This window comes from Marmota flaviventris, chromosome 20 (assembly GCF_047511675.1).
Source record: "Marmota flaviventris isolate mMarFla1 chromosome 20, mMarFla1.hap1, whole genome shotgun sequence".
Lineage (NCBI taxonomy): Eukaryota > Metazoa > Chordata > Mammalia > Rodentia > Sciuridae > Marmota > Marmota flaviventris.
This window is the reverse complement of record NC_092517.1, coordinates 19490790-19514842: the sequence shown is the minus strand read 5'-3', so window position 1 is coordinate 19514842 and position 24053 is coordinate 19490790. Positions and strand designations below refer to the sequence as shown.

The 24053-nt window shown below is 40.3% G+C and overlaps 1 protein-coding gene across 1 annotated transcript; it reads left to right on the top strand.

Annotated features, from left to right (window-relative positions):
• The first annotated feature begins 2973 nt into the window (after nt 1–2973).
• On the top strand, nt 2974–17962 carry LOC139703020 (zinc finger protein 14-like). The gene is made up of 4 exons (XM_071605886.1): nt 2974–3104; nt 12554–12680; nt 12861–12921; nt 13493–17962. The coding sequence occupies exons 1-4, from the start codon at nt 3102–3104 to the stop codon at nt 15402–15404; spliced, it is 2103 nt and encodes a 700-aa protein (XP_071461987.1). The 5' UTR covers nt 2974–3101; the 3' UTR covers nt 15405–17962.
• The last annotated feature ends 6091 nt before the right edge of the window (nt 17963–24053 follow it).

Below are 24053 nucleotides of genomic sequence, written 5' to 3'. Positions count from 1 at the left end.
CTCCATTTCCTCCTCCTACACCTCCCTCTCCTCCTCCTCCTCCGACTCATCCTCCTCATCGTCATCATCTCTCCTCCATCTCCTCTTTCTCCTCATCCTACATCTCTTCCTCCTCCTTTTCCTTCTTCTTCTTCTCCTCCTGCTCATCTCACCTCCTCCTTCTCCCCCATCTCCTCATTTCCATCATCCTTAAGGCCCTAAGCCACTTAGCCAGACCCTGTGTAAAAGTAAAAAAGAGCTGGAATTTTGGCTCACTGGTTAGGCAGCGTTCAGTTAAATCCCCGGTATCAAAAACCCCACATATTTGTATATAAAGCAATACACCATTAGTTGTCCCCAACTCCCGTTGTCTTTTTGTGCCAGGAAAGTCTTCTTGGATTGAGTGCATCTTGGACGTAGACACTTTTGACTTGACCTAAATCAACACTGTTTCTTTCCCTCTCGGTCAGGGTGACCCCTCCCCTACCTCCTGTGTGTCCAGGGTGGTTCAGGTGCATGGACTCGGGATCTGCCACATCCACAGTCTGAGGCTGTACATGTGACTCTCCATTTTGCTCTCCTTGCCATCAGGCTGCCTTCCTTACGTCTCAATTCTACATTTAAGGAAAATACTATATTCTCATACCCATCCATGTTTGGTATTTTATTTAGAGTCAGGCTCTCATTGAGTTGCTTAGCACCTCATTTTTGCTGATGCTAGATTCAAACTAGCAATCCTCCTGTCTCGGCATCCTGAGCCTCTGGGATCACAGGCATGAACAGCCATGCTTGGTCTAACCCTCTGATTTGTCAACTTCTTCATTGGATTGATAGTAGGTTGGAGTCACCATCTGGAGTTATTCTCTCAGGCCCATTACAGTTATGCTCACACCCACCTTCTTTGAACCACAATAAAAAGGGATGCTCAGTGGCAAAGTGCCCCTGCCCTCAATTCAATCTCTACCATGGGGGACAATAAAGGCACCTGGAATTCAATTCTCAGCCCTGGGCAGCTATGTGTCCACTTTTCCACACCTGTGGGAATAGGACTTTTTACACAATAGCCCCCCTTGGCCTTGGGCAATATTGTTAGGTAGAATGAACTTGGGCCAGTGAGCAGGATGTGATAGACTTCACAAAGCCAACTTGAGAGTAGAGAATAAAGTTGTACTTAGTTTCCAAGAGGGGGATAGACATGACAGGCAGTATTGGCCCCAAGTGGCAATTTTTTATGGTTTATATGCAGGGTTAATGGGCCCAGCTGAGCAGGGTTTTGGTTTCTTTCTGGTTGGACTATCAGTTGAAACCCAGGATGCTGAGAGTGCTGGGTCAACTTCTGGGGGTATGTTGCTTCCTAGGGCTTGTGGCTTTTCTTGAAAACCTTTACATGGAAAGAATACACTGGAGGGGGACATCCTCCTGACAAAGTGAGGTCAGTCTTTGCAATAGAGTGACATGTGTCAAGGGGGCAAGTGAGCGTGAGCTCACAGACAAGTTATAAGACCACAGATGCCTGAAGCTTAAATCCTACAGATAATACTAAATCCTAGATACAATTTCCCCTATCCATACATGCCTATGATTACCCTTTCTATAAAATCTCAAAGTCCTCGTCAGCATCTGAAGACAGGGTAAGGACAGGGTTTCCTTGTCTTCCCGGTGTAGCTGCACTGGTCAAAGTTTCTTTCCTGCTTTGCATCATAACCTTTTCTGTTTGGTTTTGGATGAACACCTGACCAGACCTGTGGGGTCACCAGAGTCACATCTCTGCAGAAGACTCCCTAACAGTCGAAGTAGAACATCGACACTAAGCACAAAGCACCCATTTTATTTCCACCGCACATTGCTGCCCTAGAGGATTGCCCTCCTTCCTCCCCCGCCCTTTCTGCTGGGAATGGAACCCTGAGCATCAGAGCCAAATCCCAATAGCTTCCTTTCATAGATCAGGAGCCTCCTCAAAGCAACAGAGGCCAGGAGGTGAGGAGAATTACTAAATAGTTTTCAAATTGTTTTCATTTTTAGATATTATATATGGGTCATATATATGATATCTTTAAATAGTGTTTCAAAAATTTGGAGACCGTGTCTTTCTAAGTCGCTGGGGGGAAAAATATATATATTTTATATATTATATATATATATACATATATATATATATATAATATGTTATATATATAATATTCTGATTAGATGTACTTGGTGTGAAAAATATATATATTACATATATACTTTATATGTATAAAATATATTTTATGGATATAAATATATATATACATATAAATATATATTTTGTATATATAAAAATATATATTTTATATATTATATATAAAATGTATAAATGTATTATATATAGAATATTTTATATAAAATACATATTTTATATATAAGATATATATTATATATTATATATTTTATATATACAAAATATATATACAATATATTATATATTGTATATATATAATATATAATAAAATATCGTTTATTCTTTTTTTAAGGTACTGGGGAATAAACCCAATGGGGCTTGACCCCGACCTCTGAGCTCCATCCCCACCTTTTCATTTTAAGAGAGGGTCTCACTGTTTGCAGATGCAGACCTGACCTTAGGCTCCTCCAGCCTCAGCCTCCTGGAGAAGCTGTGCTTTGTTTTTGTGTTGAGGTTAAACCCAGGGCCTCCCCATGCTCGGAAAGCACTCTATGGCTGAAGCGCCGCTCCAGGTGTCACCTGTGTCCCAGAGGCTAAACCAAGGCTTCCCACCTGGATTAGCTCCCAGCACAGCCGGGAAGCTCCTCCTGAAAAGGGCTGGGGCCAAGGATCTGTCACTCTACCCAATTTCAGCCAGTGATTGGATGATGTTAGCTGTCAGTCACGATGCCGAGGCGGGCCTGGAGGCCATCCATCCGGGTCGCTGGGGGGAACTGTCCAATCAGTGCTCAGAGACACGGGAAGGGCGGGTTTCCGCAATCTCGCGGGCTTTTCTTCCTCTCCGACCGGGCTACTGCTTCTTCAGGCCCCGTGTTCTCTGCTCCAGGGACCCAGGTGACTCTGCGCTGCCCGTGTTCCCGGGGATCTCGGGTGCCCGGAGGTTTCTCCAGAGGACGTCAGGTCACCAGAGAAGCCAAAAATGGTGAGTTTGCCGAAGGTTGGCGGTCAGCACTTGCCTTGGGGCCCGCGGGCGGGTGAGCTGCCGAGTGCCGGCGGAGTCCCCGCTGTCGGGTGGCCCTGGGCCCCGTTCCCTGGTTCCCTGGGTTTGGAAGGGTGGCTCAGGTCCCAGGTGTCCCCTTTGCTCCCTACCTGTTGCCCGCACTCACTTTTCCCAACGTGTAGGAAGCAGGGCCACAAATGCCCCTTCCTTCTCCCAGTGGAGCTCCCCCCCAGTGGAGGTCCTCCACATTGCAGGCGCCTCCTGCCTTCTAAAAGGCCACCTTCCCTCCACCTCACAGCTCGGCCAGACATTCTTCTTCCCACTCCTTTCAAATGGACACCATCTGATAATTGTCATTATCGCTTAGTGAAATATTGGAAAGAATCAATCAATCTCCCTTCCCCCCTCCCTTCCCCCTCCCTTCCCCCCTCCCTTCCCCCCTCCCTTTCCCCCTCCCTTTCCCCCTCCTTTCCTCCCTTCCATGTGTTTTGGAAGCTGGGCTGGCCTCTAACTTGTGATCCTCCTGCTTCAGCCTCCCCGCATATCTGGGATTATAGGCTTGTGCCAATGTCCCTGGCGAGAACAACACTTTTGAAAGCATTTATTTTCTATTTGTGAATATTATCCTTGAGGGGAAAGAATGATCACTTAACACTTCCTTGTGTTCTGTGAAAATAACTGCTTTAAAGGGAATAAGGAGGTTGTTTATAGATCCCAGGGATATGGAATCCTGGGCTACATCAATCGAGTATAACTGCTCCCTTTTCTGAGAGTCCATGATGTAGAGTCACACCAGTCCTGTAGTTAGGTAAGCACACAGGGTAATAATGATGTACGGACAAAGGAGGTAAGGCACTAAGGTAGCTGGAAACAGTTTTATCTGGCTTCAGCCAGTCTCAGAGGGCACTGCTTTTGCTGTAATGAATCCATCCATCCCCTGAACCCCGAGTTCAGGTGGTTTCAGAATTTTATTCCCAGCATATAAGGGGAGGGGCTCAGAAGTTCACATTGTAATACTGGGACCCCCAAATAACTCTCAGACCACACAGTCTCATTCCAGTTAAGCCTTTATTGCTGGCCAGTGGAACACACTCTGCTCTCGAAAGAATGAGATGGTCAGAGTGGTGCCCCTGCCTTCAGTTGGCTCCATATTTAAGCACAAAAACCAGAAAAGGGAAGTTTGGGGGTTCAGGCAACGTAAGCAAGCCTGAAAGTTGTGGTCAGGTAGTCTCCAGTTGGCCCCATAGATCATTCTGTGTTCTTGGGGGAATTTTCATGAACAAAAGAATCCAAACTGCCCCAGTCATGAGCTTTTTGAGTGTCATGGCTGAGTTCACAAAGTGGAGTCACCATAGTCAAGTTGTCACATCACACACATAAAAGCAGGTTTTTCTTTCTCTGTTCTGGCCAAGTTAACCCTTCAAGGACAGCACCTGAGGAGGGGAGAGCTTCTTCTCCCCTTTCTTTCCTCCCCCACCAGCTGCTACCATGGAGCCCAGTTGGTGACTTCTCTGTGAAACCCAGCTCAAGGCCAGAGGCCTTGTTTACACATTTCTACAAACTACTATACTGGATACAAGTGTGTAAAAAACTAGTAAGGGGGAGTCCAGCACCTGGAGTGCTGATTTCTTCCAGACTAGCAGCCCAGTAAAATAGGGCAACACAAAAATAGGAACTTTATCTACACTGAACTTTTTTGTGGACACTCTTTTGTTGACAGTCCTAAAATTAGCCATGGTGAAGATTTCTGGAGAAACCCTGTTAAAATTTTCTGAGAAAAAAGGGGATGCCACTATAATAATGTCTGATTCCTTGACTGTCCTTCATCCCCAGCTCTTTTCAGTATGATTTTCAGAAAGGATCTGGCCATGGTGCCCAGCCTGGCCTGAAAATTGTGATCCTCCTGCCTCAGCTTCCCAGTCTGTTGGGTTTAAAGGCATCGACAACCCCAGCTACAGAAAATAGTTCATTTTAACCCAAATATTAATTATCATACTAAGGAACATGGTTTCAAGTTACCCTGAATGATGTGTGTGTCCCTCCCTGGAAGAGATTACATCACTTCTTTTTTTCTTTCTGTTTCTTCTTTATTTTCTTTCCTTCCTTTCTTCCTTCCTTCCCCTTCCTCCCTCCCTCCTTCCCTTCCTTCCTTCCTTCCTTCCTCATACCAGGGATTGAACCCAGGGGCACTTAAACACTGAGCCACATCCCCAGTACTTTTTATATTATATTTTCAGACATGATCTTACTAAGTTGCTGAGTCTGGTTTTGAATTTAGCAATCCTCTTACCTTTGCCTCTCAAGCTGCTGGGATTACAGTTGTGTGCCACTGTGCCTGGCCTCCATGAACTTTTATAAAAGAAACCGTGTATCACTGCGTTAACCAATTGCATTGGTAGGAACATCAGATTGGTGGGGTACAGAAAAAAAATAAAGAAAATTTCTTCTGTATGTCTGTTATTGCATTGTGAGCTTTGGTAGATTTTGGAGACGTCTGGTAGGGCTAGTGATATATTCTGAGAAGTTTTGAGATTGTGGTCTGATACAGAAATTAAGATGATTGGGTATTAAAGGGCTTAAGATAGTCCAAGATAATGTTTGCTCTCCATACAGAACCCTGCCTTTCCACCCTCATGGTGGTCTAGTTAGCCAAAGTCAAGTACTCTGAAGGTTCTTTGATGTAGATGCAACTGTATAGAGAACTTGAGTTCACAGCTGTAAAAATCTTGTGCTTTTTCTTTTATCTTCCTTAGGTGTAGGCACCATGTCAGATTTCTTGGGCAGAGGTTCCCTTTGGACACCTCCCAGAGTCCCATGTCCTCAGCCACTATCCTCTCCTGGAGCTGCCACAGAGTGCCCACAGCTGCCCTATGCCTCTCAGGGTGAACAGAATTTCAGGCCCTGGGTCAGCTCCTCCTAGAGGACAGCCTGAGGTGTGGGGTGCAGCCTCTCAGGGAAGCTGCTGGGGGCCCTGGGCTGAGGAATCTCCTGGAAAAGGCCTCATCTAAACAGCTACTTCCTTGGGACCTAGTTTTCCCCAAGCTCTGTTCCCATTCCTTGGAGACAGGTGGACAGTCAGCCTGTGGATGCTGGTGCTGAGGGGCCAGGTCAGCAGTGACTCCTGCCCTTTTAGTCTCTCACAGTGTGAAGGAGCAAAACCTCTCCCAGAACATAAGGACCACCCACCCCAGGGCAGAGCTGTGCAGACCTGAAAAGCCTCATAGACTGGAGTCATGGTCCAGGTGCCTGGGAGGGTGATCCTGGATGCTTTCCATGAGCAAGACCAGGAGGAAGCATGTCCCGCAGTCAGGGACCTTCCCTGTCCCTTGAGCCTGACACATCTGTGCTCTCTCAACACCAAAGCTTTCTGTGTATCACTTTGAAATGATGTGCTCACTTATCTGAGGCCCAGGTTTATTTATTCAGAGCCAAATGGGATGGACTATTATTAAAGAGGCAAGAGAGAGGTGGATTAAAATCCACCTTTTTTTTTTTTTTATTGGGTAAAAATCCCAACTTACAGCCAGATACAGTGGTGCACACCTATGATCCTTCCTGCTCCAGAGGCTGAGACAGGAGTGTTTCAAATTTGAGGACAGCCTTAGCAACTTAGCAAGGCCTCATGCAACCTGGTGAGACTGCGTCTCAAAATAAAATATAAAAATGACTGGGGATGTGGCTCAGTAGTAAAATGTCTCTGGGTTTACTCTCGGGGGCATCAAAGAAAAAAGAAAAAGAAAACATCTAATTACCTAATTTACCTTTTGCTACCCCTGAGTATGTATAGAAAGTTTGTAAGATTCAAATTTGTCTTTTCATGATTTCAAATTGAAATCCAACTCTAGATTCCAAAATACCACGTAAGATACTGAGAAACTCTGTCTTACATTATTGCTGCAGAATTTGAGTCCAATTCTACAAAAATAGTGGTGGATAAATTTATGAATGTGATTTCATGAAAACTAGTATCTGTCCTTCACAAGGTGATGAATTTGACAAGGATGACAATTTTTCACCGTTATTGTCTGAACTTGGCAGGTTCATGTTAACTGTGTGGTTTTTTGTTATCAGGAATGGAACCCAGAGGTGCTTAACCACCAGCCCCTTTTAGATTCTTTATTTTGAGACAGAGTCTTGCTACATCATCTAGTGCCAGTGGGGTTACAGGTGTGCACCATCACACCCGTCTTCATTGTAAATTTTAAGGACAATTTTGGCAATACCTTGAATATCCAACTGTAATCATTTAATCACTGAATATCAGTGAAAGAGAAAATGACACCTGTTTTCTGCAAAGGAGAGATCCATGTGTCTAAATAAGGGTGCTGATCCCCTCACCATGTCACCTAATTCCTGTTCCCTCCCAACTGCCTCCTCGTAGGGCCATCCCTTTGGGAGCTAGCCTTTTAGCTTATGAAATTTGGGAGTAACATAAATGCTCTCTCGATTCTCTCTGTCTTGTACAACATTTTGGCTGGACCTAGATACAGTATACTATTTCCAATTTTTTGCAGAGTATTTTGTTGTTGTTGCTGTAGTTGGACACAATACCTATTTATTTATTTTAATGTGGTGCTGAGGGTCAAACCTAGGGCCTCTCATGTGCTAGGCAAGCACTCTACTGCTGAGCCAGAATCCCAACCCTACTATTTCCATTTTTAGATGTAAATTTTCTTAAGTTTACCTCCAAAATACAACAAACCATCCCCTAAATTTCACAGAATTTACTGAAACGCTCAGTGTTTTTTCAGAGATTTAGATCATGGGAACATTCAATCTTCTTTGTGAGAAAGTGTGGTGTCTTTCCATAGATTTTGTTGTGTTTTTATGCCTCTAATTGTGTACCTTTTGTATTATAATCATTTTTATCTCTCATTACATGTATTTTACCAAGCTACTTTCCAGCCCAAGAGAATTAGTATTGTAGACTGTTGTTTATTTATTTGCTTACTTATTGAGTGCTGGGAATTTATGCCATGGACATGCTCATGCTTAGTTATCTTCCAGAAAAAAATTTCAATTTGTGAGCAACGTTCTGGAGGTGGGCAGGTGTTTTACTGGGGGATAAACGTACAGGCACTCGATCACTGAGCACATCCTCAGCCCTTCTTCTTATTTATTTATTTTTTCTTTTTTATATAGTTGTAGATGGGTAGAATACCTTTATTTTATTTATTTTTCTGTGGTGCTGAGGATCATACCCAGTGCCTCACACATGTTAGCAAGTGGTCTGCCACTCAGCTACAGTCCCAGACCCCCTTTTTATTTTTGATAAAGACAAGTCTCACTAAATTTCTGAGTGTCTTGCTATGTTGCTGAGACAGGCCTCAAACTTTTGCCATTTCCCTGCCTTGACCTCCCTAGTGGCTGAAATTACAGGTGCACACCACTATACCAGCAGTTGGAATGAGTTTTGAAGACATATCAACCAATTTCTTTCCAGATGAAAATAGTATTGAAAATCAGTTTTCTTGCTTTTGTTCATACTTTTGAAATTTGTAACTAAGACTCTTCCTCTTTGCTTTATTGTTTGCATTATTATGAAAAAGGTATTTAGCATATAATGTTGTTTCTTATGTATACATTTTTAAAACTTCATGGCTTGGTAGTTTATTTACTTCTTTATTAGATAAACTTTGTTTTTAAGAGCAATTTTAGGCTTACATAGTTTATTAGACAGTGTTCTCTAGAGGAAAATTATCAAGAGGAAGTATGATTATCAAAGGGGATTCATTAGATTGGCCTACTTGACCCGAAGGTGGATGTCCACAGTGGCCATCTGCAGGCTGGAGAGCTTGAGAAGTAGTAGCTGCAGAGTCCCAGAGGCTGAAGCCAAGACACCATCCTATTGGATGGTGTTTCCTAGCTTAAGGAGGTTCTCCAGTTTGGCTCACTATCTCATATGCCCATCATTTGTAGACACACCCTCATGGACACACCCAGACGCTCATTAATCATCGGCATCCTTTAATCCAATCAAGGTGACAATTAAATGTGCCATTACACATAGTATCAAATACCCCTTCTCTCCAGCTGATAGTCTCCACTGTTTTCAACATATTGCATTGGTGTAGGGTGTTTGTTAGTTACTAAACCCGTGTTGAACATTTGATAAAGAGAATGGATGAAGCAACATTTAGGATAAGCCAAAGTTCATCCTTTACTTTAGGGTTCCTCTTCCTTGTGATGTGATTGTGTGTCACGTCGTATACAAGATAATGTCATACAGAAGAGTTTCACTGCTCTGGGAATCCAGTGTTCCACCTGTCCATCACTCCTCCTCATTCCTTCCTCCCTCTCTGCTCCCTAAGTCCCTGGCACCCATCAGTTCTGCTAGTGCATCTATAATGTTGTCTTTTCCAGAATGTTCTTGACTTGGAATCTTACTGCACTTGGCCATTTCAAACTGGCTTCTCTCACTTACCAGTCTGCCTTTAAGGGTGCTGTATCTTTCCAGGCTGCAGAGCTCATTTTCTGGGTGATGCTCTTTGGTGTGGTTAAACTGCAGCTTGTCCATTCAGTATTGAAAGGTGCATCTTCCTTGCATCTAGCTTTGGGCCGTTCTGGATATGGCTGCTGTAGTCACTGCAGTGAGGGTTCCTGTGCCCATAATTTTCACATCATTTGCATAGACACCTGGAGTGTGATGAGTTAATTGTACAGTTTTTTGCATTTATGATTCAATTTTGCATTTATGATTATGAGCATCATTCATAGTCTTATTTTCTATTTAATACTTTTCTTCATCTATTTAATATGGATAATATGGTAACTTGTGCCTCAGGAAGACTTAGGAGGTGTTAACTCAGCTTTTATGTTCTGGAAAAAAAGTAGAAAACTGGTGGCAGTTCTTATGTGCCTAATGGAAGCCCGTTTGAGATGTCAGAGCCTTGCCTTGCCTTTTTGGGAAGTAATTAGTTATTGAGTCTGTTTTTTTCAGCAGCCATGGGCTCATCTGTTTTGTGTATTTCCCCTTGTGTGTAAGTTGTAGGAGATTGTCTCTCTCAAAGAAATGGTCCAGTTTCTGCAGTTGTCTAATTTGTGTCAAGCACGTTTATGATAATCTTGAAGTCCCAATGCATTGTTGATGATGACATTTTTAAATCTGTTAGTAGGTTTTCAGTCCTCGATGCTTTTTTCTTTAATGTTATTGTATATTTTACAGTTTTATTTCTTTCTTTTTATGTGGCAGTGAGGATTGAACCCAGTTTCACCCAAGCACTAGGCAAGCCACAACCCCAGTCCCTGTCCTCTGTATTCTTAGCCTTTTGTCAGTTAATCAGTGATGCTGATGTTCATGAAGAACTTGATTTGCAGACTGCGGATTTCCTGATTGTGGTTTCACCAACACCTTCTCTGTTACCTCCCTGTGGTTAATTTAGGTTTACCTTGCTCTTCTTTCTCTGTTTTTTTTGAAGTGGCAGTTTCATTGATTGCTTTTAGCTCTCTTTTCTGAAATGTGTGTTGGATGACTTAGATACCAATACAGCGCCACCTCTGGTATTCTCTATGAATTTCCTATGATGGACTTTTATATTTTTTTCTTTCAAAATGGTCACCTTTTCTCTTGAGTCACCTCTTTGTCCTGTGTCTGTTCAGAGCCCTGTGTTTCATGTCCCCTTCCCTGGAGGCTTTTCAGTTTCTTCTGATCTGATTTCTGCTTTAGCTCTCATGTTCTTTGAGCATACATGGAATTTCACTGGTGGTGCACTTGTAGGGGTGTGGTTTATGTCCTGTAGAGTGTTGCTGTGACCCTGAGACCTCAGTGTGCTTCCGGTTTGGTTGAAGGTCCATGAAGCCCTCCTGTCTGCATCATTGTCCTGACAGAGTTGGGCTGATGTCTCTGAGGGTAATTGTGGATTTTTCATTGTTTGGGGTGGTTCTGTATGGTTTCAGTCCTTGAGTATGCTTCTGTGTAAGTGGCAGGGACATTTTCTTTTTGTCTGTTCCATCACTGTGCAGACATCATAGCATGCTTACAGATGTGAATGGTGGACTCTTTCACACCCAGACTGTGTGGGATAGTTCAGAATTCTGGGCTACAAACTTGTTGCTTTACCACACTGTGGAAGAGCTTCTGCCTTAGGTTTGTTTGCACCACCATTGCTACAGGCACAATGAATCTGTTTCACAACAGACAACCATTGCATATGTGGCCCAACCTTGATCAAAATGTCCTTGAGCAGAACATTGGTATGTGTCTCATGACTGTATATTATGGTAGTGAACCGGCTGCTGTTAAGAAGAGTTTGACAATCATTGGACATTCATTGTTGCAGTGAGACTTAGAAAAATAGTGCCTGCTGTTTATTAAGAAGATTGTTTTGAGAGTTATAAAACTTTGTAAGGCTGTTGTTTGAACAAGGTGACATTTTTGTTTTTTTTTTTTTTTTTTAGAGAGAAGAGAGTTTTTTTTTTTAATATTTATTTTTTAGTATTCGGCGGACACAACATCTTTGTTTGTATGTGGTGCTGAAGATCAAACCCGGGCCGCACGCATGCCAGGCGAGCACGCTACCGCTTGAGCCACATCTCCAGCCCATGGTGACATTTTTGGGTCATTGAGTTATTTCTAAGACACGTGCCACCTTTCCACTTACCCCATTCTGCTTTGACAGTAACCACAAGAAATTGTCAAATTGTTGTGTTTATTAATAAATAAATTAATCAAATAGAGAACTCATGTTTGTTTTGGTCATTTAATAGTAAGCTAGTTGACTAAATTTGTTCTGGAGTAAAGCACCTGCAAACTTCTAGTTGTTCTTAGTGTAATCACACATAATGAGCTCAATCTCCAGTTAACACATTGTGACCACCTGTGTGAAATGTTGTCTAAATGTTGTCTATGAAGGAATCTCCATAGTGACCCCATGCCCAGAGGGTGGGAGTGGGGGCTGGTTCTAGGCATTTCTTTAAGTATGGAACAATAGACTTTCAGAGGAAACACGACATCAGTAAATACCATGTTGCCTATATTAACCTTGTAGGTACAGGGAGCCACCGTAGTTGGCAGAATCTCTCTCAAATGCTTAGTTTCATGATTCCTGCATTTTTCTACTCATCACCTTTCTTTTCTAAAGATAAGTACTATCAGAAGTGCTTATATTAGCTCTGCACCACACAGGACATTTCTAGGACATGTAATAGAGGTGCCACCATTAAAGAAGTTAGAAGTGATCTGGGAGTCTGTCTTACTTCCTATGAACTCACCAAAGGAAGGGTATAAATCACTATGATGTTTGCCTTCTGAGTATCCAATTTCTAGTGTTGGAATGGGTGTAAAAAATTGAGTGCAGTAAAGATTTGATGGACCAAATCATGGAATTAATCAGCAGGCCAGGGAATCATGTGAACATCATGCATGTTGAGTGCAGATTTCTCATGCTGTCATTCTCTCCTGGCCTCCACTATACATTTGTGGTATATTTTAGATCTCAGTGACCTTTGAGGATGTGGCTGTGAACTTCACCAAGGAGGAGTGGGCTTTTCTGGATGCTTCCCAGAAGAACCTTTACAGAGATGTGATGCTGGAAGTCCTCAGAAACCTGGCTTCTATAGGTAATCATGTTGGTTTTAAAGTTAATCAAATAGAGAACTCATATTTATTTTGGTCATTTATATAGAAGGTGAAAAGGAAATCAGTTGGTGAATTATTGAAGCATAAATGGCACCTACAATTTGGCAAAGCATTTCTAGCTCCTAAATATTCATAAAGATTGCTATGTTCTCTCATTTTAGGAAACAAGTGGGAAGACATGACCACTGAAGATCAGATTGAAAACTCTGGAAGCAACCCAAGGTAACTGTACTCACAAGAGGAATTCGTGAGGGAATCTGAGAACCGTCATATGATTTTGAAAGTAAACCAACCGAAGAAGTATGCATAATTTGAAATGTATTTATTCTTATAATATTTTTTACCAGAAATATATACTTATCTGTAACAGGTATTCAGTCTTTTCAAAGTATTTGACATGCAAAAAGTAGTATGAAATTGCATATGTGAATATCACTATGTGAATAATAGCCATAGAGAAGCTGTATTGCAAAGGATTGTTTCCTTTCAATTTCTTTATTTTCAGGCAACTTTAACAAGCCAGAAAATCTAGCCTTTACCTGATGTTGGTAGAAATGTAAAGACCTATAAATAAATAGAAAATTGTGAATGAGTTAGGTATCAATTATGTGCTGGTCACTTCTTCTTCAAAGAAGTCCTATGGTAAACTTCAAACTTTCCCCACAGAATAGTGTGGGGAAAGCTTCAAATCGATTTCAATAATTAATCAAACAAAGAAAAATTTTAATAGAGTAAATCCATGTGACTTCATTATGTGTGCAAAAGATTTCATATGTCCTTCATTCCTTCATAGGCACATCACATCTCACTCTGGACAGAAATACTGTAAGCATGAGGAATGTGAAGAGAAGCCATGTGATTTTAAACAATATAGGAAATCTGTGGTTTCTCTCAAAATTGTTCACACACAAATGTTGTTACAAACTGGAGATAGACCATATGAAAGTACAGTATGTGGGAAAGTCATCAGTTGTTCCAATGACATTCAAAGACATGAAGAAACTCATACTGGGTGGCAACCCTATGAATGTCAACAATGTGGTGAAGCCTCTTGTTCTCTCCCAGGTGTTCAAAGACACATGATAACACACAGTGGAGGTAAACCTTTTCAATGTGAGGTATGTGGGAAAGCCTTTCATTTCTCCTCTTTATTTAGAAGACATGAAAGAACTCATTCTGGAGAGAAACTCTATGAATGTAAACAAGATGGTCGAACCTTCATTTCACACACAAGTCTTCAAAAGCACAGGATCACACACACGGGGAATGCACATTTCAAATGTAAGGTATGTGGGAAAGACTTTGCTTATCCCAGATTACTTAGAAGACATCAGAAAACACATACTGGAGAGAAGCCCTATGAATGTAAGCAGTGTGGCAAAGCCTTTGCTAGATCTAGTGACGTTCAAATACCTGAAAGAATTCACACTGGAGAGAAGCCCTATGAATGTAAGCAGTGTGGCAAAACCTTTGCTAGATCTGGTGGCCTTCACATACATGGAAGAACTCATACTGGAGAGAGGCCCTATGTATGTAAGCAGTGTGGCAAAGCCTTTGCTAGATCTGGTGACCTTCACACACATGAAAGAACTCATACTGGAGAGAAGCCCTATGAATGTAAGCAGTGTGGCAAATCCTTTGCTAGATCTGGTGGCCTTCACCTACATGGAAGAACTCATACTGGAGAGAGGCCCTATGTATGTAAGCAGTGTGGCAAAGCCTTTGCTAGATCTGGTGGCCTTCACACACATGGAAGAACTCATACTGGAGAGAAGCCCTATGTATGTAAGCAGTGTGGAAAAGCCTTTGCTGCATCCCGTCAGCTTCATGCACATGGAAGAACACATACTGGAGAGAAGCCTTATGAATGCAAAGAATGTGGAAAAGCCTTTGCTACATCCAGTCAGCTTCATGCTCATGGAAGAACACATACTGGAGAGAAGCCTTATGAATGCAAAGAATGTGGAAAAGCCTTTGCTCTGTCCCATCAGCTTCATGCACATGGAAGAACACATACTGGAGAGAAGCCTTATGAATGCAAAGAATGTGGAAAAGCCTTTGCTCTGTCCCATCAGCTTCATGCACATGGAAGAACACATACTAGAAAGAAACCCTTTGGATGTCAACAATGTGGAAAAACATTTGCTTCATCCCATCATCTTCACGTACATGGAAGAATGCATACCGGAGAAAAGCCCTATGATTGTGAACAATGTGGAAAAGCCTTTACTGCTGCCTCTTCCCTTCGGATACATGAACGAACTCATACTGGAAAGAAGCCCTATGAATGTAAGTGGTGTGGGAAAGCCTTCACTCAGTCCTCTCAACTTCACTCACATGAAAAAACTCATACTGGAGAGAAGCCCTATGATTGTAAGCAGTGTGGCAAAGCCTTTGCTAGATCTTGTGACCTTCACAAACATGAAAGAACTCATACTGGAGAGAAGCCCTATGTATGTAAGCAGTGTGGCAAAGCCTTTGCTGCATCCCAACAGCTTCATAAACATGGAAGAACACATACTGGAGAGAAGCCCTATGAATGCAAACAATGTGGAAAAGCCTTCACTCAGTCCTCTTACCTTCACTCACATGAACAAACTCATACTGGAGAGAAGCCTTATGAATGTCAACAATGTGGAAAAGCCTACACTACTGCCTTTTACTTTCGGATGCATAAACACACTCATACTGGAGAGAAGCCCTAAGAATGTAAGCAGAGTGTAAATAGGGAGCCTACATCCTGGGAACAAATCTTTACTCCCCACACTTCAGATATAGCCCTAATATCCAGAGTATACAAAGAACTCAAAAAATTAGACAATAAGATAACAAATAACCCAATCAACAAATGGGCCAAGGACCAGAACAGACACTTCTCAGAGGAGGACATACAATCAATCAACAAGTACATGAAAAAATGCTCACCATCTCTAGCAGTCAGAGAAATGCAAATTAAAACCACCCTAAGATACCATCTCACTCCAGTAAGATTGGCAGCCATTATGAAGTCAAACAGCAACAAGTGCTGGCGAGGATGTGGGGAAAAGGGTACACTTGTACATTGCTGGTGGGACTGCAACTTGGTGCAGCCAATTTGGAAAGCAGTATGGAGATTTCTTGGAAAGCTGGGAATGGAACCACCATTTGACCCAGCTATTCCCCTTCTCGGTCTATTCCCTAAAGACCTAAAAAGAGCATGCTACAGGGACACTGCTACATCGATGTTCATAGCACAATTCACAATAGCAAGACTGTGGAAATAGGACATTTTGCAGTGACATTGCATGTAGGTGACCTTGCTCAAGGACCAGGGTGGATTAGGGTGTTCCCGGTTTAGGATAATCGGGTTTAGGGCGTTCCAGGTTTAAGAGTATTCCTGCTGGGAATAGGGCGTATCCTGCTGCCTGAGTTCGGGAATAAAGAGTTGCTGTTTGAATCTACAAGCTGTGTGGTGGCTCGTGATTGTGTGCCCAGCCAGACTGCGGCATTTGTGCCCAGCCAGACTGCGGCATTTGGCGGCTCGTATGGGGAACGTCTAAAGCTTGGAGGTAAGTGAAATTGCTCGCCCCTGAGGGAAGGCAAGAGAATGGGTGATCAATTCAAAAAACAATGTGTTCCTGTTTTGATTTATTTTGTTTTTATTTCAAGTTGCCTGTTCCTAGAACTTTCTCATGCAAACTGGGGAAAATGGTTGACTCAAGGTTTGAAGTTGTTCGCCTCCGAGCAAGGTAAATTGTTAGAGGAAGGAGGCCCCCCAGTGAGACCCAGAACAATTAGGGCATATGTTGATACAATACAAAAATGTAGCCCATGGCTTTTTAAAGACGAGTTATTAAGTATATCAATGGAACCATCATGGTATCCTGTAGAAGGATTTTTCTTCAACAAGAAAGGGCTAGTTCTGTTTACTACATTTGTCTAAGATCTTGGTTTTTACAGACATTTGATTAATTTACAAAGCTAAAGTGTTAAAATATCAACCACTAAATATGAAATCAAGTACTCTTTACTTATTAAGTTCCATAAGGTAATATATTTAAACATTATGTGTGTTTTCATAAATTGGTAAATGGAAAAAAGGTTTACTATTGCTTTGGTCTGTGTCTTTGCTAAAACAAGGTTACTAAGTGTTAAGATTCTATCATGTGTAATTTATATACAAAGAGTAGAAGAATTTTCAGTTGGGTTTCAATTATAGTATTATAGTATCATAAAAAACATGAAAGTCTTTCATCTTATTAAAGTGGAGTAATTTGTCTAAATTCAAAAATTTTATAAGGGTTGTTTCAGAATCTGAATTTATAAAAAGGGTTAACAGTTAAAAAAGAGATAGAAAAAGATTCAAGATGTGGAAATATATTTTAATATAAAAGGTTAAAGGAAAAAGAAATGTTTCTAGATGAGATAATCTCTGTGTGGTAAAGTAAAAAGTTGTAAAATGCCATTTAAAAAGATTTTGAGGAAACTAGACTTACTTTAAAAGCTTGAGAAAGGAAGAAAGAAGAAAAAGGTATTTGTACATGGCAGATTGAGACAAAGCTTCTTAATGGAGAAAATATGGAAGGTTAAAAGAAAGAAATGTTTCCAGATGAGATAATCTTTGTGTGGTAAAATAAAAAGTTGTAAAATGTCTAAGTAAGTTGCAAAAGGCTTTAAAAGGTTAAATTGAAGGTGGTTAAAATGCCTTCATGACGGAGGAAAGATTGCATCATTCGAAGCCTAGTTAATCGTAAAGGCATTACTTAAAAAAAATGGGAAGATAATAGGATAAAAGATACTTAGATAAAGAAGATTAAAAATTTGAAGTGAAAAACTTTAAAGACAGAAGAATAGAAAGTTAAAAAGAAAAAAAGATAGAAAAGATGTAGGAAGACAATAATTTTAAACCCACAAAATAGGAAACAAAGGAAATCTAAGAGGAAAAAAAAGCAACTAAGGGTGAATGTACAAACCTTAGGAAAAAAAAAAAAACTAGAAGATAGAAATAAGATAAAAAATGGTTGAAAATGTTTAGTAAAGGTATTTCAGATAGAAAATACAAAAAGCTAAGACAACTATTAGATACAGACATATACTTATTAAAGCAAAAAGTGGGAATTGGAAAGGGGTATATATCCCCCAAAGATAAACTTAAAATAACCCTTTTTACTCTAAACTTTTAAAATTTGGATTCATAAGGACTTAGTGCTGCGGAAAGACATATGTATCCAAAAAATGTACATAAGCCTAAGGTACTTTGGAAAGATATTCTAACAGGACAATGGAAAGGTCCTGTCCCAGTGATTGTCTGGAGTCGGGGGTCTGTTTGTGTTTTTCCACAGGGAGAACAGCAGCCGATTTGGATTCCAGAGAGATTAACTAAAACAATTTCTACAGATCGAAAAGAAGATGATTTGACTCAAATCCATAACAGCTGATATCCAGAACTCCAGCTTGGCCATTCTTACATCTGCGACAGTGATTAACCAGGATGCTTTTTTCAATAGCTATTTTATTATTGCATTTTCCCACAACATAAAGTTCTATTTTATTTTTTGAGCGCATACAAACCTAGGTTAATGTTTTTCTGATCAGTTTTATTTTTTGACTGTGGAGTTTTTAAACATTGCAATGGAGATTTCATCCAGGTAAAGCTACAAGGCCTTTACTATTTTCTTATGTGTTGTACGTTTGTGTGCACTCTTGTGTTTTGTGTTGTATGTCTGTATGTGCATATGTCCATATTTCTTATATGAGGAGCGCTAATGAAAAAATGGATCCAAATTATTATTTTTTTTTATTCACGTGATTTAAATGGTTTAATTTAAATTAGGTAAACAGCTGTTAAGGATTGTTTTTAAAGGTGGTTAACAGATCTGTTTGTTTACTAATTTAAATTAGGTAAAAAGCTGTTAAGGATTGTTTTTAAAGTAGGTTAACAGATCTGTTTGTTTACTTTCACCTTTCCTTTTCACTATATTTAATAATTCTTTTCAGGATAATGTCTTTTTAGCATCATTGTAGAATTCCTATCTTCATCCCAGTGCCGGTGAAGACAAAGATAAAACCAAACTACAGCTTCTATGATAGCTATCACAGTAAACTGTATAAACTGATGCATCAATGAATATAACTCAACAAGTAATGCTCAATCAAGGAGTCAACTTACTTTGGGAGGAAACGGATTTTGGGAGGAAATGGACATATTGATAGATTCCTCCGCTTTGAACTGCTTGCAGAACTTGCCGGGACTATGTAACTATCGTTTGGTGCAGCGAATTGTGGTAATGCTGACATATCTTTGCTGATGGTGTCACCAGTGATGCAATTTTTCCCAAGGAGCCGTCAGTTGGCTTGGTGTCGTGGCATTTCTGTATCCTCCTCCCTTCTGCTAGTGATGGTCTAAAATTTGGGGGCCAATGGCTATATGCTGGACCAGTAGTCAGTGACGGGTATGATCCAATTGCAGTGGTATCAACCTAAGACAGGAGGCTGACGCCTAAAGGTCAGTTTTCCGATGACGGGTAAGAACCATATGTTGAATTGGACAACCTACCAGGCACGGTCCTTAAGCCACATTAACCTCACTCCCCCACTGGCACCAAGGCCAAATTTGGGGGCCAACAGAGGTGAGGCAAAGAACCTCACCCCCCCACTGTGCATAGACCTATCCACAAGTATGGCTGTATGCTGGACCGGTAGTCAGTGACGGGTATGATCCAATTGCAGTGGTATCAACCTAAGACAGTAGGCTGACGCCTAAAGGTCAGTTTTTTCCCATGACGGGTAAGAACCATATGTTGAATTGGACAACCTACCAGGCACGGTCCTTAAGCCACATTGCTTGTTGTTTAATTAATCAGAAGGGGGGAGATGCTGGGAGCCATTAGCCAAGTAGGTATGACAATTTCCTTGCCAGCATACCCCATGTTGCTTAGTGGAAGGACTCGTGGAAATAGGACATTTTGCAATGACATTGCATGTAGGTGACCTTGCTCAAGGACCAGGGCAGATTAGGGTGTTCCCGGTTTAGGATAATCGGGTTTAGGGCGTTCCAGGTTTAAGATTATTCCTGCTGGGAATAGGGCGTATCCTGCTGCCTGAGTTCCCCTTGAGTTCTCACGGGATTCAGACAGTATTTTTTAGGAGACAGAAGCCCAGTGGAGGTGGATTTGGGCAGAGAACGTGGATTTCCCCAGAACGTGATTGTAGACGGCTGGTGTGAGTTCGGGAATAAAGAGTTGCTGTTTGAATCTACAAGCTGTGTGGTGGCTCGTGATTGTGTGCCCAGCCAGACTGCGGCATTTGTGCCCAGCCAGACTGCGGCACAGGCCTTCCAGTTGTTTTCAGAAGTAGTTTCTCCATGTACTGAGCATCTAAAATTAGTGACTTCTGTTCCAGGGAGTATATCCTAAACATCCAATTTCTATAAGCAACAGAGACTGAGCATGTGCAAATATTCATACATTACAAATAGTTGGATTTGCATTGTTTGTAACTGCTTCCAAAAACTAAAATTTGCAGCAGTCCTGTTAAAAATGTGTTAGAAATCACAGATTCCTGTTTCATCACAGAAAATACAGTACACTCTTCTTCTAGCTACTTGACAGCCTGGAATGTAACACACTTGCCTCAGAAATTTAATGCATCAGTCAAATGAAAACTTTCCTTCACCCTAAGCAGTCTTGTCAGAATGCCTATGATAAAAATCTGAAAGATAGGTGCTGGGGTTCTGGCTCAGTTATAGAGTGCTTCCCTAGCACATGGGAGGCACTGTGTTCAAGCATCAGAACCACATAAAAACAAATAAAATAAAAGTTATTTGTCTATCTATGACTAGTAAATAAATAAGTAAAATATTTAGAAGTAAAAAATAAAAATCTGAAAGATAGTAGGTAGTCCAGAGCATATGAGCATGGATATAAAGATTCACTTGTAAAAATGCTGGTGAGAAAATAAATTGAATAAAGCTATTTTTGAAAATGTTATTAAGGTTCTTCAATAAGTTAAAATAAAAATGTCATATGATTCAGTAGTAGTAATTCTGGGTATGTATCTAAGAAAATTGGAGTCATTAGATCATAGAAAAGACTACATTTATATTTTCATTGTAGTAATTTTCACAGAACCTGGTAAAAGAACTGAAGTACTTTTAAGGTAAATGGTAGGTTGGGCATAGTGTCACATACCTGTATTCCCAGCAGCTTGGGAGAGTGAGACAGGAGAATCATGAATTTAGAGCCAGTCTCAGCAACGTATCAGCCAGGCACTAAGCAAATCAATGAGATCTTGTCTGTAAATAAAATATAAAAAAGGGAGCTGTATTCAGTGGTTGACTAGCTCTGATTTCAACTCACAGCATAATAAATAAATAAATAGGCCCAACACATTGACCCTATGCTTTATTTTCCAAGAAGCAATTTACTTGCACCCTTTCTAGATTAACTGGACAGGATGTGTTACATTCTTTAACAAACTATTACCTACAGGAGAAGTGCAGTTTCAAAATAATGTAAGAGGAACGCAAGTTACACTAAAGGGGAGACATTCGTGATCTTGTTAAAAACCAGATTCTGGAACTCAGGGAAATAAAGATAATTTCTACTAACCATAAAATCTGCAAGAGTTTATGATTAAGAATTCAATTATAAATCATGAACATAAGGCTAATTAACCTAAAGTTTTCATGGCAGTGTATACTTGAGAGTTTGATATTATCCTGCTGTCAGTCCAAAGTCAAGAAGTGTACCTGGGCAGGATTCTTAAGAATCATTTTTAGATCTCTAATAAAATTGGAGAGAAAGAGAGCCATGCTCTTCTCTTTACAGAGTGGACACATTCTCTCTCTTTAAAGTGTCACCTTTTTCTTCCTTCACATCACTTCTAATAAACTCATTGTGTCTGCTTTTTTCTCATGTGAAATGCTCAGAAAGAGAAAGCAAAATCTATAAACTGTCATCCAGTTCTTGGAGGAAAAATTAGAAATACTGCATCCATTTGAAATATAGCATAAAATATTTGATAAGGCAAAGAGGGAATGCTGGCATTAAAATTGTGAACAGAGCTGAGTGCAATGCTGCACTTCTGTAATCCCAGGGTCCTGGAAGGCTGTAGCAGAAGGATCATGAGTTCCATGCCAGCTTCAGCAAGGGAGAAGTGCTAAGCAAGTCAGTGAAACCTCTTTCTTTAAATAAAATACAAAATACTGCTGGGGATTTGGCTCAGGGGTCGAGTGAGCCAATAAGTTCTAGAATGACTTGTTATCCTGTGACAATTAATTGACCCACTATAGGCTGGAACTCAAGATTCAATCACAAGTTCCACAGAAGTCATATGGAAAAGAGCTGGTGTATTATAGATAGTGTAGTTAAGTTGTTCCTGCACCCTCTGTCTGATAGGGTCACAGCATGGGGGATGCTGTGGCAGAGCTACACCATTTGGAAACTGAAACTATGGGGAGGGTTAAATGTATTGTTTATGATACTCATGATATGGATAATAGGGTATACATCAATCAATAATAAAAGTACATGTTGACGGAAATGGCAGGAAAATTCCCCAAATGAGACTAAAGATGCAATTAAGACATGCCTGGAGATGTGTTTTAATGTCTCTCAGGATAGAAACAATAGTGTTATTCCTCAAACATTTATGAAGAAAATATTACAGTTCTCAAGGTTCTTGAGAAAAACTTAACAATTTGCACTAAGCCCCACATTCTAAATCTACAATCTGTGCAACATACATTTCCCCCCACTAACAGGCCCTCCTTTTCCTTACACAGGAATTCATGATAAAAATGGGAAACACATTGTTAATATTAATGGTAAATGGGTTGTGTTGAAGAGCCTGCTCTTTTGTTAAAGATTACAAAGACATAAGAATAGTTGTATTTTGTAAAAGTATCAAAGAAACTATTAAAGAAAGCAGTTAAATAGGTCATATGAAAAAGAAAATTACCTTTGAAATTAAAAATAGAATAATATAAATTTAATATACATACATTTTAGAAGCACTTCAGAAAAGTTCTTTTAAGTAATAGGCTATAACTACTTTAAGTGTTTTTTTGGGACTTAAGAAGTAAGAAAGCTTAAGAATAATCATAGGTATGCTTTAAAGTTAAAGGTTAATGATATAATTATACGTATGCTTAAAGTTAAAAGTTAATAATAGGTCCAGATACATGTAGTCGAGTTGTGTGGTCTAGCACTTATTGATTGAGGTGAAAATGTAAAAGCTTAATCGTGATTGGCAAAGGTTAGAGGAAAATATTTTAAACAATGTACTCAATATCTTAGGTAATTAATATATGTCTGAAAATATTGTAGCTCTTAAAAATTATGTAAATCAAGGAAATTTTGAGCTTTGAAGCTATCCATTAACTACATGAAAAAAAACACTTGTAAAAAATGTATGAAAATAAAGGCCCCTCTAGGGGCAGCAAGTACTTCTGAAGGCTGCTCATAACTTGCAACTATAGTCCTGTCTCCTCTTCTTTCACCTAAGCCACTCATCCTTCAGGATCCCAGGATCTCTGGTAGCTAGGGCTTGACCTAAACAATAGAGATTTATTTTTTTTCTTTTAAATTTAATGTTGAGTTTGTTGGTGGGCTGTATTGAAATATATATAAAATCTCTGATTTGTGCTCATATTCTCGTAGTACCCCATACCAATGGGGGGGGGGGGTAGACATCATAATCCTACCACTATGCTCAAGGCAAAATTGCAAATAAGTCTGTTTTTAGTTGCTTATACTCCAGAGTCTAGAGATCTGGCACCCTTGATCTCTTTTTCATTTTTATCATTAATACTAGAAACTTTAAATTTTATTTGTACTTTTCAAGTACAGCATAAGGTGTGTAGAAATGGTGGGTATATTTTGGACTGGTCTCCTAAAATTGACAAAAGGCAGTTATGCAAGGGTAATGCCATGAATCCTGGAGGATTTGTTAGTAGCATCCTTACCTTCAGGGAAGGTGGCATTCAGAAAGATGTTTGGCACTTAATTGCTGCCTCAGAATTCTTACATTTTACTGACAAAGCTTTACCAGACTTTGTAGGCAAGAACTGTAACAGGAAGGTTCTTGCTACAGCTTATGGGCCTGTGTTCAATCTCCTTATGTTTTAATTACAGGAAATGTTAAATTTAAAAGGGAAGATGATAGATATCTTGTAACATGTAGTAAATGTAATTTAACTAATTGTATCACCAGAAATAATAGAGAAAAAGAATGATGATGCTCCATCAGCCCTCCTTTGTCTTATTACCAGGAAATATTTCAGAGCCATTGTAGGCTGATGCTGCTTTTCAAGTCTTACAACAAATACACGCCCAGCTAGCGAGACCTAAGTGTGCTCTTGGACTCATAATAGT

Bases quoted from the DNA above. Each gene is read 5' to 3' on its own strand.
- LOC139703020 (XM_071605886.1), top strand. The intron at 12,681-12,860 runs GTAATCATGTTG...CTCTCATTTTAG, and splicing joins CAGAAACCTGGCTTCTATAG to GAAACAAGTGGGAAGACATG. The intron at 12,922-13,492 runs GTAACTGTACTC...ATTCCTTCATAG, and splicing joins AACTCTGGAAGCAACCCAAG to GCACATCACATCTCACTCTG.